Source organism: Anomaloglossus baeobatrachus, chromosome 3, assembly GCF_048569485.1.
Source record: "Anomaloglossus baeobatrachus isolate aAnoBae1 chromosome 3, aAnoBae1.hap1, whole genome shotgun sequence".
In the NCBI taxonomy this organism is placed as follows: domain Eukaryota; kingdom Metazoa; phylum Chordata; class Amphibia; order Anura; family Aromobatidae; genus Anomaloglossus; species Anomaloglossus baeobatrachus.
In genome coordinates, this window is record NC_134355.1 from 542429437 (window position 1) to 542444832 (window position 15396).

At 50.7% G+C, this 15396-nt stretch overlaps 1 protein-coding gene across 3 annotated transcripts in view; it reads left to right on the top strand.

Annotated features, from left to right (window-relative positions):
* HPS3 (HPS3 biogenesis of lysosomal organelles complex 2 subunit 1) overlaps positions 1 to 15396 on the top strand; it is a 136836-nt gene that overhangs the window by 17320 nt on the left and 104120 nt on the right. For all 3 annotated transcript variants that reach the window (XM_075340806.1, XM_075340805.1, XM_075340804.1), the window contains exons 6-7: positions 9229 to 9310; positions 12557 to 12705. In XM_075340806.1, the coding sequence (XP_075196921.1) occupies positions 9229 to 9310; positions 12557 to 12705 (231 nt within the window). The remainder of the gene's footprint in view (positions 1 to 9228; positions 9311 to 12556; positions 12706 to 15396) is intronic.

The window sequence follows — 15396 nt, forward strand, 5'->3', positions numbered from 1 at the left end:
GAAGTCCCCTGACGGCAGGATCAGCTGATAGCCGGCCGAGCGCGAAGAAGCCGGCGACACCACGAGAATCGATCAGCTGATGCGTCAGGTGACTGCATCAGGTGATCCACGGCCAGGTCCTGCAAGCTTCGTACGTGCCCCGGGGAGACTGCACACAGCCAGAGCGGCGGGACCGAGACAGGGGCTGGAAGCAGGCATGGCACCCGGACCCTGCAGACAGGTGAGTATGACATACACACACATTCACACTGTATATATACACACATACACTGTATATACGCACACACACTGTATATATACACACATACACTGTATATACGCACACACTGTATATACACATACACTGTATATACGCGCACACACATTTTCTTCCCCTGGCTGTGTAGAGCTGCTGCTGTCTGTGTGATTGATGATCTCAGTGCATCCACTGGGAAGAGGCAGGGAGGAGGGTTTGGGTGGGAGCAGAGTGGGTGTATTAGACACAATGGGTGTGTTAGATAAGCCAGACACCGCCCTAGAGCCACAAAGAATTCTGGGACTTGTAGGAACTGAACACAGGAAGTCAGAGGAGAGATTAACCCCATCAGAGCTGGAGCCAGCAATGACCGTGTGCTGCTAGTGCACAATAAAAGGTAATTTTGCTGAAAAAACATAATAGATGTGTTGAGGGGCACATATTAGCAAGATTTATCAGAAAAAAAAAATTGGTTTTGGTAACTGGACAACTTCTTTAAGTGTTCTACTAAAAAGATATATACAATTATGCTCATTTCATTGTTAAAAGGCCCGAAAGTCCAGGAAAAGAATGGTCAAGCATGTTGAATTTCAATATGTCTGATCCTTTGTTCTCCAAGGACATGAGTCTGGCAGCAGTGTGTATTCCCCTCTCCATACTAATTCCCTTAATAGGCTATTCCTACCTTCATTTATGGATATAATTGATAGTACTTGTGAGACAAGTAACTTTTGAATTTACTGTGTATTACGTTTCATTCCCCTCCCCTGATAAGCTCTTTTCTATTGAGCTTGAAAGCACTGCACTGATCTGGCTGAGATCGCAGTTGTGGCTCCCGATGTGGCCAGCGTCAGTGCCACTGTGACCTCTGCTGCTGCACAAGCAAAGCTGCCTCCTATACAAACATTCAGATCATAGTTAGACCCACAGAGCAGCCACACTGGTCCGAACTATTGGCGATGCAGGATCACACCAGCCCCCAAGCAAAAAGGGAGGATGGTGGGACAAGCCTTATATTTATTTCCCAGTTTTGAGAAAACTTTTCCCTTGTGTTGATTAGTCAGCAGTTATATAATAACCTGTCATGCCGGCAACCTGCTCACATTCACAGTGCCGGTCTTATCATTGCTCTGCTCAGCCTATGTGCCCACGCTGCGGAAAATGCGCTGAATTTGCCGCGGATTTTTCGCGAAAATTCCACGGCTTTTTCAACAATCTGCAGCACAGCTACTCCCCAGCCATTTCTATGGCATTTGGGAACTGCTGTGCCCACGCTGCAGTTTTCTTTGTCGCTCCATTGGGAGACCCAGACAATTGGGTGTATAGCTTCTGCCTCCGGAGGCCACACAAAGTATTACACTTGAAAAAAGTGTAACCCCTCCCCTCTGCCTATACACCCTCCCGTGCATCACGGGCTCCTCAGTTTATGCTTTGTGTGGAAGGAGGCACACATCCACTCATGCTCCCATTTTAGTCAGCAGCAGCTGCTGATTTTATCGGTTGGAAGAAAAGAGGGCCCCCACAGGGCCCCCGGCATGCTCCCTTCTCACCCCACTAAGTCGGCGGTGCTGTTAAGGTTGAGGTACCCATTGCGGGTACAGAGGCTGGAGCCACATGCCGTTTTCCTTCACCATCCCTTAGAGGCTCTGGGAGAAGTGGGATCCTAACCGGTCATCCATTCACTGGGACCGGGCTCCCTCCACAGCCCCTGTGGGAATCTGCCGGACAGGAGTCTTTGTATCCTCAGGGACAGGGCCCTGCATCTAAAGGTACTGTGTCCCCATGGGGACGGTGCATGGAGCGCTTGTTTCACAGACGCTGCAGCAGCTGCTGGTTTTGTGACGACCGGGACTTCCGCGCCGACCGCGCCTGTTTGTCGGCCGCGGTATTAAATTTAGTCCCCGGGTTCATTGCGGCCTAGTACCATAACTCCCGCCCCCGGGCCTGCCAGTCAGGGGTAAGGGCGGGACGGTCGACCTGACGTCGGCAGTGAGGGCTGGAGCATACTTTAGGTTTCCTCCCCCCCCCTCACTGATCACTGTGGGGCACCAGATTCCCGCACTTTACTAGTCGCCGCCCACGGCTCCCTCCTCCCCTGAGAGCTCCGGCAGCCATTTTTACACATTCTGCCGGTGGAGGATTTCAGGAACGAGCTCTGCAGCTCTGGGAGACCTAAGGCAGGGAATCTGGTGGACACACACCGCTTTGGGGGGTCGGTAAGCCACACCGGTCACCCGGTGCTGGTCCCCCTAGGGTGCCGGAGTATATATATATATTTGTATATATTTTCTCTGTTCGGCCGGGTTGTTTTGCTTTTGGCTATATACCCTCAGTGATCACTCTCCTAGGAGACAACAGCATGTCGTCCACAAGGAGCAAGGGCGCTAAGGCAAAGGGGTTTTTTTGCAACCTGTACCTCTTGTGCGGCTATGTTACCTGCAGGTTCCACCTACACTGTGAGCAATGCTCGACCGCTGTTGCACTTGCTCAGCCGGAGCCTCGGTCACTAGTGGGCCCCTCGGCTCAGGCAGACCCTCCTGCTTCCCCTGTCCAGGCGGCAGGGACAGAGTTTGCAGTTTTTGCTGAGAAACTCTCTCTCGCTTTCACAATCCATGGCTCAGTCTATGGACAAATGGTCTGCCAAGCTACTAGAAGCCTTGCAGTCCAGACCGGTCCTTACACAGGCCCCGGGCACTGTTGGATCATCGCCTCCAGGCCCCTCTCGGTCTGCGCCGCAGCGTGCTCCCGGGGTGGCCCCTAGGTCTCACGTGGAGGACTCCGGCACGGACCACAGTCCCAGACCGGCTAAGCGGGCTCGCTGGGAATCTTCCCCGACTTCCTCACGCTGCTCGGGGTCTCAGCTTGAGGACTCTCTGGAGGATGAGGCGGACGTCGCAGCTCAGGGCTCTGACCCTGACGTTGCTCTCAATCTTGATACACCTGAAGGGGACGCCATAGTGAATGACCTTATAGCATCCATCAACCAGGTGCTAGATCTTTCTCCCCCAACTCCACCTATAGAGGAGTCGGCTTCGCAGCAGGAGAAACACCAGTTTAGGTTTCCCAAACGTACACGGAGTGCGTTTTTCGATCACTCTAACTTCAGAGATGCTGTCCAGAAGCACAGAGCATTTCCGGACAAGCGCTTTACTAAGCGCCTTAATGACACACGTTACCCCTTCCCCTCTGACGTAGTTAAGGGTTGGGCTCAATGTCCCAAGGTGGATCCTCCAGTCTCTAGACTGGCGGCTAGATCTGTAGTATCAGTTGCAGATGGCTCATCGCTCAAGGATGCCACTGACAGGCAGATAGAGCTCCTGGTGAAATCCATCTATGAAGCCACAGGCGCGTCTTTTGCCCCGGCCTTTGCAGCCGTGTGGGCACTCCAAGCTATCTCAGCTTGTCTGTCTGAGATTAATGCGGTCACACGTACCTATGCTCCGCAAGTTGCGTCTTTGACTTCTCAGGCGTCGGCTTTTTCGTCCTACGCCATGAACGCCGTCCTGGACTCTGCTAGCCGTACAGCGGTAGCATCCGCTAACTCTGTGGCAGTCCGCAGGGCCATGTGGCTACGCGAATGGAAGGCAGACTCTGCTTCCAAGAAGTTCTTAACCGGTTTGCCGTTTTCTGGCGACCGATTGTTTGGCGAACGATTGGATGAAATTATTAAGGAATCCAAGGGAAAGGACTCCTCCTTACCCCAGTCCAAACCGAAGAGACCTCAGCAACGGAAAATACAACCGAGGTTTCGGTCCTTTCGGCCCTCAGCCAAGTCCCAATCCTCCTCGTCCAACAGGCCAGAGAAGGGCCAGAGGAACTCTTATGCGTGGCGGTCTAAGTCACGCCCCCAAAAAACCGCCGGAGGCACTGCCTCCAAGGCGGCCTCCTCATGACTTTCGGCCTCCCCGAACCGCATCCTCGGTCGGTGGCAGGCTCTCCCGCTTTTGCGACGCCTGGTGGCCACATGTCCAAGACCGATGGGTGAGAGACATTCTGTCTCACGGTTACAGGATAGAGTTCAGCTCTCGTCCTCCGACTCGTTTCTTCAGAACATCTCCGCCTCCATCTCGGGCCGGCGCACTTTTTCAGGCTGTGGGCGTTCTGAAGTCAGAAGGAGTGGTGATTCCCGTTCCCCCTCAGGAACATGGTCACGGCTTCTACTCCAACTTGTTCGTGGTGCCAAAGAAGGACGGATCATTCCGTCCCGTTCTGGACCTCAAACTGCTCAACAGGCATGTGAGCACCAGACGGTTTCGGATGGAATCTCTCCGCTCGGTCATCGCTTCGATGTCACAAGGAGACTTCCTAGCATCAATCGACATCAAGGATGCTTATCTCCATGTGCCGATCGCACCCGAGCATCAACGCTTCCTGCGTTTTGCCATCGGGGACGAACACCTTCAGTTCGTGGCACTGCCTTTTGGCCTGGCGACAGCCCCACGGGTCTTCTCCAAGGTCATGGCATCCGTTGTGGCGGTCCTACACTCTCAGGGCCACTCGGTGATCCCTTACTTAGACGATCTCCTAGTCAGGGCACCCTCCCGGGTGGCGTGTCAACACAGCCTGACCGTCGCTCTGGAGACTCTCCAGCGGTTCGGGTGGATCATCAACTTCCCAAAGTCCAAGTTGACACCGACCCAATCACTGACTTACCTCGGGATGGAGTTTCATACTCACTCAGCGGTAGTCAAGCTACCGCTGGACAAACAGCTTTCGCTGCAGACAGGGGTGCAATCTCTTCTTCGGGGTCAGTCACACCCCTTGAGGCGCCTCATGCACTTCCTGGGGAAGATGGTGGCAGCAATGGAGGAGTGCCCTTTGCGCAGTTCCATCTGCGCCCACTCCAATGGGACATTCTCCGCAAATGGGACAGGAGGTCGACGTCCCTCGACAGGAACGTCTCTCTTTCCCTTGCAGCCAAAACCTCTCTTCAGTGGTGGCTTCTTCCCACTTCTCTATCGGCCTCCACCATCTCCGCAGTTCACATCCCGGGCGTAGAAAACTGGGAAGCAGACTTTCTCAGTCGTCAGGCCATGGATGCGGGGGAATGGTCTCTTCACCCAGACGTGTTTCGAGAGATCTGTCGCCGCTGGGGAACGCCGGACGTCGATCTCATGGCGTCACGGCACAACAACAAGGTCCCGGCCTTCATGGCACGTTCTCAAGATCACAGAGCTCTGGCGGCGGACGCGTTAGTTCAGGATTGGTTGCAGTTTCGACTCCCTTATGTGTTTCCTCCTCTGGCGATGTTGCCCAGAGTGTTACGCAAGATCAGATCCGACTGTCGTCGCGCCTTTCTCGTCGCTCCAGATTGGCCGAGGCGGTCGTGGTATCCGGATCTGTGGCATCTCACGGTGGGTCAGCCGTGGGCGCTTCCAGACCGCACAGACCTGCTGTCACAAGGGCCGTTTTTCCATCTGAATTCTGCGGCCCTCAACCTGACTGTGTGGCCATTGAGTCCTGGCTCCTAGCGTCGTCGGGTTTATCGCAGGATGTCATTGCCACTATGAGACAGGCCAGGAAACCAACGTCCGCCAAGATCTATTACAGGTCGTGGCGGATGTTCTTCTCCTGGTGCTCTGATAAGGATTTTACTCCCTGGCCTTTTGCCTTACCCATTTTTCTTTCATTCCTTCAATCCGGAATGGACAAGGGTTTGTCACTCGGCTCTCTCAAGGGACAAGTATCGGCGCTCTCAGTATTTTTTCAAAAGCGCCTGGCAAGGCTTCCGCAGGTCCGCACGTTCCTGCAGGGAGTTTGCCACATAGTTCCACCCTACAAGCGTCCGCTGGAACCCTGGGACCTTAACAGGGTGTTAATGGCTCTTCAAAAACCACCTTTCGAGCTGCTGAGGGATGTCTCTTTATCACGTCTTTCGCAGAAGGTGGCTTTTCTTGTGGCAATTACCTCACTCCGAAGAGTGTCGGAGCTTGCAGCGCTGTCATGCAAAGCCCCCTTCCTGGTTTTTCACCAGGATAAGGTGGTTCTGCGTCCTATCCCGGAGTTTCTCCCTAAGGTGGTATCTCCTTTTCATCTCAATCAGGATATCTCCTTACCGTCTTTTTGCCCTCATCCAGTTCACCAGGGTGAAAAGGATTTGCATTCATTAGATCTAGTGAGAGCACTCCGGCTCTACGTGTCTCGCACGGCGCCCCTGCGCCGTTCAGATGCGCTCTTGTCCTGGTCGCTGGCCAGCGTAAGGGTTCGCAGGCTTCCAAGTCAACTTTGGCTCGGTGGATCAAGGAACCGATTCTTGAAGCCTACCGTTCTTCGGGGCTTCCTCTTCCTTCGGGGCTGAAAGCCCATTCTACCAGAGCCGTGGGTGCGTCCTGAGCATTGCGACACCGGGCTACGGCTCAGCAGGTGTGTCAGGCAGCTACCTGGTCTAGTCTGCACACCTTCACAAAACACTATCAAGTGCATACCTATGCTTCGGCAGATGCCAGTCTAGGTAGGCGAGTCCTTCAGGCGGCGGTTGCCCACCTGTAGGAAGGGGTCGTTTTTCGGCTCTCTGTTATTGAGGTATTCTTTTACCCACCCAGGGACTGCTTTTGGACGTCCCAATTGTCTGGGTCTCCCAATGGAGCGACAAAGAAGAAGGGAATTTTGTTTACTTACCGTAAATTCCTTTTCTTCTAGCTCCTATTGGGAGACCCAGCACCCGCCCCTGTGCCCTTTGGGCTGTTTGTTCTTTTGTGTACACATGTTGTTCATGTTGAATTGTTCCTTTGGTTCATGGTTTTCAGTTCTCCGAACATCCTTCGGATTGAATTTACCTTAGACCAATTTATAAGTTTCCTCCTTCCTGCTTTTGCACCAAACTGAGGAGCCCGTGATGCACGGGAGGGTGTATAGGCAGAGGGGAGGGGTTACACTTTTTTCAAGTGTAATACTTTGTGTGGCCTCCGGAGGCAGAAGCTATACACCCAATTGTCTGGGTCTCCCAATAGGAGCTAGAAGAAAAGGAATTTACGGTAAGTAAACAAAATTCCCTTCTTTTCCGCAGCGGAAATAATGCGGATTTCCCTGCGGAAAAATCAGCAGCATGTCAATTATTCCTGTGGATTTATCTGCGGATTTTGCCCATGCAAGTGAATGTCAAAAAAAAGCAAAATCCGCAACGAAATCCGCCGCAAATCCGCACCTATGCAAAGGTGTGGTATCCGTGAGAATGCTGCGGATTTAGCTGCAGAATAATCCGCGGATACAGAGTCCCGTGGGCACATAGCCTTAGTCTGCGTGCTGAAACCCCTGTGTGCAGCACTCCTAGTCCTGCTGTCTCCACCTGGCTATAGGGAGGCCTGGCCGAATCCAGCAGGGATGTGTCCTGCAGGGTATAGCTTTCCTGTCCAATCTCTTTCTAGCAAGGGAAATACCCTGACCACGGATTGTTTGACTGCGGCTCTGACTGGTCCTTCTGTACCTCGTACCAGGTGTTGACCAGTCATTCAGCTGCAACACGACACAGGACTGCCCTACAATTAATACCCGGCGACTACCTGTGGCCCAGCCTGAAATCCAGAGACTTTAGTGAAGACCAGGTAGTCTCCTAGATATGCCCCTCTCTAGGGTAATCCTGGCCAGTGGTGTAGTTGGTCCACACACACCAGCCGTCACATAAGTCATTGAAAATGCTCGGAGAGCAGCAGTAATTAGGGTGGTTGATACCATGTTAAAGTTTACTGCAAAAGTGGCGAGGACTAGGAGGTGAAGGAGCAGAAGTTTCCCTAACATATATTTGTGAGTACAAGCACCAGATGTATGTTTAATCCTTTACCGCTATCAGTGTCTGATCAGTTAGGACCTACGGTAGTTCTTATGCAGAGGAATTTACTATTGTAAAGAAATGTGAAATGACTGAAAATTGGTGCAAAAACATTAACGCTAATTTATCATGCACGCTCATTCATACTTCACAGAAATCCTTTGCTTAGACTTTCCTTCTGCTGAACATTATTCTATTATCCAGACCAGTGGTCCCAACCTTTCTGACTTTGAGAGCCACATTCAGCTCTGAGAGGGTCACGAACCACCTTCAGAAGTTCCCCCTTCTGAGACATCCAGCTCCTGCCCCCCAATAAAATGACACCCCACCAGACAGAACGTCTGCGTAGCAATCCCTCCGAGGCAGTGTACTTACATACGGGGTTTCCATTTCCACCTTACACCTATTTGGTATTCTCACATCTGGCTCTTCCACCACATTATTGCATCCAGCTTCAAGAAACCCTTTAACTAGTAGTATCATTTAATTTCATTTTACCGTTTTTAATGTCGCCAACCCTTAAAGGGGTTGTTCACTATTAGGATACCTTCTGATTCCACGATTCCACAATGTAAAATTAAAAAATCCTACACTCGCTTTCCATGCTGGCGCTATTCCAGCGGTGCCCATTCTCACAATCTTGGGTGAACAAGACATTGTGACGTCATGCTAGCCCCCCACGTTCAGATGTAGGTGCAATCAACAAGAAGTGAAAGGCAGCCGCAGCACTCCTTTCCTGTTCATTAACTAATTTGTCCGAAGGTGGGGAAAGGGGAGCAGTGATTGGGCGTGGGGCTCACATGACATCACATCATCACGTGAGCCCCAGGAACACGGGCACCGCTGGACCGGCATTGGAGGTTAGTATAGGCTTTATTTGTTTTCCAACGGGGAAATGTGTAAGCAGAAGGGGTTGTCCTAGTAGTTGAGACACCCTTTAAACCATTACGTGCATCTACAGCTACTCTTTTGTGTGGGACTACTCATAACCGTCACAATCTCAAGACCTGCACTTCATAGCGGTTTGTTAGATCCTGTTACAGATGTAGCAATCTGCTAAGACAGACGCAAACCACACATCACTGTCCCCCCAGCCACAGGTTGAGGACTCTTGACCTAGACATTACTTGCACATTGACATTACAGCTTTCATACACTTTACAAGAACAATTGGTAAGTTGTGTGAAGTCACTAATCCAGAGTATGTTTTCTAATCTCCTCTTTACAGCAACAATTTGCAGTGTTTCACAGTCAGATGCAGCGCAGCCGCAGCTCGGGAAGAGGACCCCTATATTGACACAACTATGAAGGTATTTGGCTAAGTTGATCTTAAAGGGGTGGTTCACCCATATTTTTTAATGTCTAGTTCGATATTACATTGAGAAACAATGTGTCTCTCAAATACCTTGTGTCGGCAATAGTGCCTGTGAGAGGCGCTATTGCAGACCGCTGTTCCTGCTCCAGTGACGTTTCCATCAAGTGCTGCACACGTCACATCCGTGCAGCCGGTTGCATTCTTCCCGAATCACTGAGCTGTGCGCGGTGTTTCACCGCTGTCACAGCCCATCTGCTCCCTCCTCCCTCACAGCACAGCACAGCGCATCGCGTCTCTTGCTTGCAGCAAGGAATACAGCAGGCTGCACGGATGTGACGTGTGCGGCACTTGACGGAGACGTCACTGGAGCGGGAACAGCGGTCTGCCATAGCGCCTCTCACAGGCACTATTGCCGACACAAGGTATTTGAGAGAAACCTTGTTTCTCAATATAATATCGAACTAGACAATAACAAATATGGGTGAACCACCCTTATAAGATTTCAACGACCCTTCAGTCATGAACTTGACATTATGACCTGTAATCGAGTGTTTAGCTTCTATTTCAAAAGAGATTGTGCTAATAAATGAAGGAAATATCTCTAAGCCTGCAGCTTCCATCCATGTAAAATATCATGCAGCATATGTTTGTTTTAAGTATAGCAAATATAAAGGGTAAATGTGCTTTCAGGTAACTATTCAGAATAAGGTGTCCAGTGTCAGTACATTAGCAATAACGCCATCTCTGGCCATTCTGTGGCTTATGGCCTGCAATCTCCCAGCTTTCCCCTCTGCACCATCTGTTGGTATCTGGGGAAGAGGAGATGAGCTGCAGTGAGTTTTCCCATAGATCGCAGATCACAGGGAGGGGGTTCCTGCTCTACAGTCACTTTCCAGCTCGCAGACAAGCTACAGCAACATGGAGGATATTGTACAGCAGAGCTCAGCAGTGTTGATCTGAATCAACCTCTGATGTTAGGCAACACACTTTTGGAGCTCTGCACGATGGTTTTCGGTCTGTTCCCGTTCCTTATGATCACTCACCCTCGCTTCTCCATGGAGGATAATTGGCTGCAGTCTATCTCTGAGCAAGCCGTCCTTGAGCGACACTGTCACAGTTTATGGTGCATTCAGGCGGAGGGAGATAAGTGGAGAAAGAAGCTGATTTTTCTTGTACAATAAATGATACATTTTCTTACAATCACTGGTACTATTGATAAAGGCATAGTTCATTAAAAGTACAGTTCCTTTTTATTGTAAATACAGAGACCCTGATTCAGACAATGTGCCACTTACTGGGCTGCTAGCTGTACATTTGATAAAATCACTATTTCAGCAGCAGATTATTAATAGATGACTAGTAAACATGTTGTCTTGTAGTCCTCCATATTCTTGAGCTATGTATAACCCCACCTTCACTGCTGATGACCAGCTTTCTGCCTATGCACATTGTACCCAGAAAGCTGCCAATCAGTGGTGTGGGCAGGATTATAGAGAGCTCAGCGGTCAGAGAACTGGTCGATCTGCAGCAGATTAAGCAGTGAGTTTATCAAAGCTGCAGCAAGCAGCCCAGTAAGTCATACATCACTGGAATAAGGCTATCTGCCCACTACGTCTGCTGCTCTCAGATGGGGGAATAAAATCCTGATGACAGATTCTCTTAAGTGCGGCTTGCATAAATCAAAAACTCTGTGCTGTACTGTGCAGGAAGGGTGGATGGATCCTTATGCCTCATAAATGGCAGTATCAAGAAAGAGGCACAACCTTGAAATGGGTTTTCATGATTTTGCTATTCATGGTGTACATATGGGATGGACAGGTAAAAGTGGATATGTGGAGGGTCATTGAGGTTTGGTTCTATTTACCAGATGCGGTTCTGGGACTGAGCTTCAATACGAGGCACAGCATCTACCAAATGTGCGGAGCTGTGCCGGGTAATCAGCGGATCAGAAGTGGTCCCGGGAGTTAGGGGTACTTCACACACAGTGAGATCGCTACTGAGATTGCTACTGAGTCACGTTTTTTGTGACGCAGCAGTGACCTCATTATCGATCTCGCTGTGTGTGACACTGAGCAGCGATCTGGCCCCTGCTGTGAGATCGCTGCTCGTTACACACAGCCCTGGTTCGTTTTTTTATTGTTGCTCTCCCGCTGATAAGCACACATCGCTGTGTGTGACAGCGAGAGAGCAACAATCCTGAATGTGCAGGGAGCAGGATCCGGCGTCTGACAGCCTGCGGTAAGCTGTAACCAAGGTAAACATCGGGTAACCAAGGTGGTTACCCGATATTTACCTTCGTTACCAGCGTCTGCAGCTCTCACGCTGCCAGTGCCGGCTCCTGCTCCCTGCACACGTAGCCGGAGGACACATCGGGTAAATAAGCAAAGGTTTGCTCATTAACCCGATGTGTGCTGTGGCTACGAGTGCAGGGAGCCAGCGCTAAGCGGTGTGCGCTGGTAACTAAGGTAAACATCGGGTAACCATACCCGATGTTTACCTTAGTTACCAGTGTCCGCAGCTTCCAGACGCCGTCTCCCTGCAAGCGCAGCGTCGCTTCCACGTCGCTGCTGGCTGGGGGCTGGTCACTGGTCGCTGGTGAGATCTGCCTATTTGACAGCTCACCAGCGACCATGTAGCGACGCAGCAGCGATCCTGACCAGGTCAGATCGCTGGTGGGATCGCTGCTGCGTCGCTAAAGTGTGACGGTACCCTCAGACTCAATTGAGCTGATTTTATTAATCAGTATCAAAATCCTGAATGACCCTTTGTGTTTTTAATTAAAAAAAACAAAGACTGACTACATTAAATGAACGCAGATCCCGACAGTTTAATCTGTGGGGGGCAGTTAGTCTTCCAATGAGGTTTCAAAGGACACAAAATTATTATTATTATTTTTTTTTAATGACATCCTGTTAGACATATCCCTTTCCTTAAAATAACAAACATGGAAATCGGACGGATGTAAGCATGTTTGGGAAATCGCCCCAAATAGCAGTATGACCCGACTGTACAGCACTGTCCTCTCATCTGTGGATACGACAGACTGACCATATCATTTATCGGGTTATGAATCATTGTGCAGTAATGTCAGATGCTGTTGGATTAGACAGATTTATGTGACTCAGAATTTGGGATCCATCTTGTTAATTTTACGTTATTGTAATTACATTTTTATATACTGGAGCGAGTTATAGTTTCTACTCTGCATCATTTACAGACCTTCACATTTTCTCATTACCAGACTTGCCCGCCGGTATCTCTCAATGTGTCTACACTAAGGATGCAACTATTTATTGGATTAAAAGCCATCCAGCACTTTAATAACTACATAATCATCTTGACAAGAGCGGAAATTGAGGATGTGGCAAGTAAAAAAAGGAAAAATAAGAGGTAATTCTACCTTTTGTGTTATGTGTCTAGTGGATAGGTAAGGAGCACACTGTTATGTAGATATGTGTATGTAAACTGTGTATGTGTGTATATGTGTATATATTTATGTGTGTGTATTTATATGTATATGTGTATAAGAATATATATATAAACTGCACTGATTGCGAGGGTCTGAGCCCCCCAATTGTACACACTGTATAACCAAAGTTGAGAAAGGTGTAAATTCAGCGGCACTGCTTATGTGATACTGTCGCTACACCTTAAGGCTATGTGCCCACGCTGCGGAAAATGCGCGGAATTTGCCTCGGATTTTTCAAAAATCTGCAGCACAGCTACTCCCCAGCCATTTCTATGGCATTTGGGAACTGCTGTGCCCACGCTGCGTTTTCTTCCGCAGCGGAAATAATGCGGATTTCCCTGCGGAAAAATCAGCCACATGGGAATTATTGCTGCGGACTTCTCCGCAGGGTCCCATATTCTTACCTGCCTTGATAGAAGACAACGATGTCACTTTCTCCGTCCGGTGCACAGGAGCGCGGTCGATCCAGGTACAGGAAGGAAGAGGTGGGCAGGGCCTGCACGAGCTCCGGTCATGTGACAGCCGGAGCTAGTGCGGGCCCGCCCACCTTCTAAAGCACAGTGCACCAGACGCTGACAGAGTGACCCGGCCACCGGAAAGCCAGGTGCTGCATGATGGGAGGTAAGTAATATGATCACTGCAGCACTTGTTCTGCATTGAGGATGCAGTGCCGAAGCCATGGTACTGTATCCTCAATGCAGAATGCCCGCACCATATCCGCAGGACATTCCGCAATACATCCGCTGCATGGAAACAGACAGAAGTTGTGCTGCGTTTTTTTGGGAGCACCTGCGGAATGTCCTGCGAATATAACCGCAGGACACTGTCCCCGTGGGCACATAGCCTAAGGGCGGCGTTACACGGTACGATATATCGTGCCATATGTCGTCAGGGTCATGGAATTCGTGACGCACATCCGGCATCGAGATATCGTACCGTGAGACACCTCCGAATGACTGTTAACGAGCAAAAATACTCATCTTATCGTTGCTCATTGACACGCCGTTCATTTCCATAATGTCGTTCCTCCTTCTGCGCGCCGATTATTTGTCATACCCGTGGCAGCACACATCACTACGTGTGACACCCCGGGAACGACAAACAACAACTTACCTGCGGCTTCTGGCTATGCGGAAGGAAGGAGGTGGGCGGGATGTTATGTCCCGCTCATCTCCGCCCCTCCACTTCTGGTGGGCGGCCGCATGTGTGACGTTGCTGTGACGCCGAACGTCCCTCCCCCTTCAGGAAGAGACTGTTCGCCGCCCACAGCGACGTCGTTAGGGAGGTAAGTGTGTGTGACAGGGGTTTAATGACTTTGTGCGACACGGGCAATAAATTGCCCGTGACGCACAAACGACAGGGGCAGGTGCGATCACTCGTGCGATTGCACGATATGTCGTCTCGTGTAACGTTGCCCTAAGTCCTTGTATCTGAGATCTTGTATTGTGGGGGTTCTTACCTGCAGTAAGGGGCCATTACTGATCATACATTTATTATCTATCCATGGACAGGTGGGAAAGTGCCTTTAAAGGGGTTGTCTGTTGAAAGCAAGTTTTCTTTATCGTTCCTTTGGGAAACCCAGACCATGGGTGTTTAGCTTCTGCCTCCGGAGGACACACAAAGTACTACACTTAAAAGTGTAGCTCCTCCCTCTGAGCTTATACACCCCCTGGTGAGCAGACCCAGCCAGTTTATCGCTTTGTGTTCAGGAGGCATACATCCACACATGCATTCTCATATGATTTTTATCTTTTGGAATGAGTTTGAAGAACTGCGGGTCCACGTCTGGACCCCCGACATGTCCCTTCTCACCCCACTGTGTCGGCGGTGTTGTAAGGTTGATTTCCTAGGCTGGAGCCTTACATGCCGTGCTCCTTCACCATCCCTCCTAGGCTCTGGCTTGAAGTGGGAGCCAGCACGGTCTCCATGCCTGGCAGGAGACCGGTCTCCATCCACAGCCCTTCAGGACCCAGCTGGACCGGAGCACTCATCCCCACGGACCTGGCCCTGCGTCTCAACAGCTAAGTACCTGAGACGTTTATATTTTGGGGTCCCTGTGCTTTATTGTTTGGGGAGAGTGTGCTTACTGTATTTACTGACATTTCCGGCGGGTTCTCTAGCTGTCGCCCGAGAACCACGCCGATGGTGCCTGCGCGTCGGCCTCGCCGCTCAAATTTAGGCCCCGGCTTCGCCGGAGGCCTAGTTTCGTTTCACTGCCCTCGCACGTCACTCATGCAGAGGGACAGGCTCGGCTATTCCCGGCGGCCATTCTGCACAGGGGAGGGACACTCCCCACTGCTGTGCGTGTCTCCTCCCCTGTAGGTCTCTATGGCCCTCCAGATCCCGCTCTTCATGCAAGTCCCGCCCCCTCTCTTTGCTCCGGCGGCCATTTTCTCAGAGTTCACTCAGCGCTGGTCTGCGTTCTGCATCCCTGCTGAGGTGCTGTGTTTGGGGGTCCGGGCTTCGGGATCTGGAGGGCACACAACACCGCTCCAGCGGTCTGGTAAGCCACAACCAGTCTCTGGTTGTGGACCTCTGTATATACTCTCTGGGGTTCATTCTCTGGCAGAGCCCCCACTCCAGCAGCATGTCTCACACGAGGAGCAAGGCTC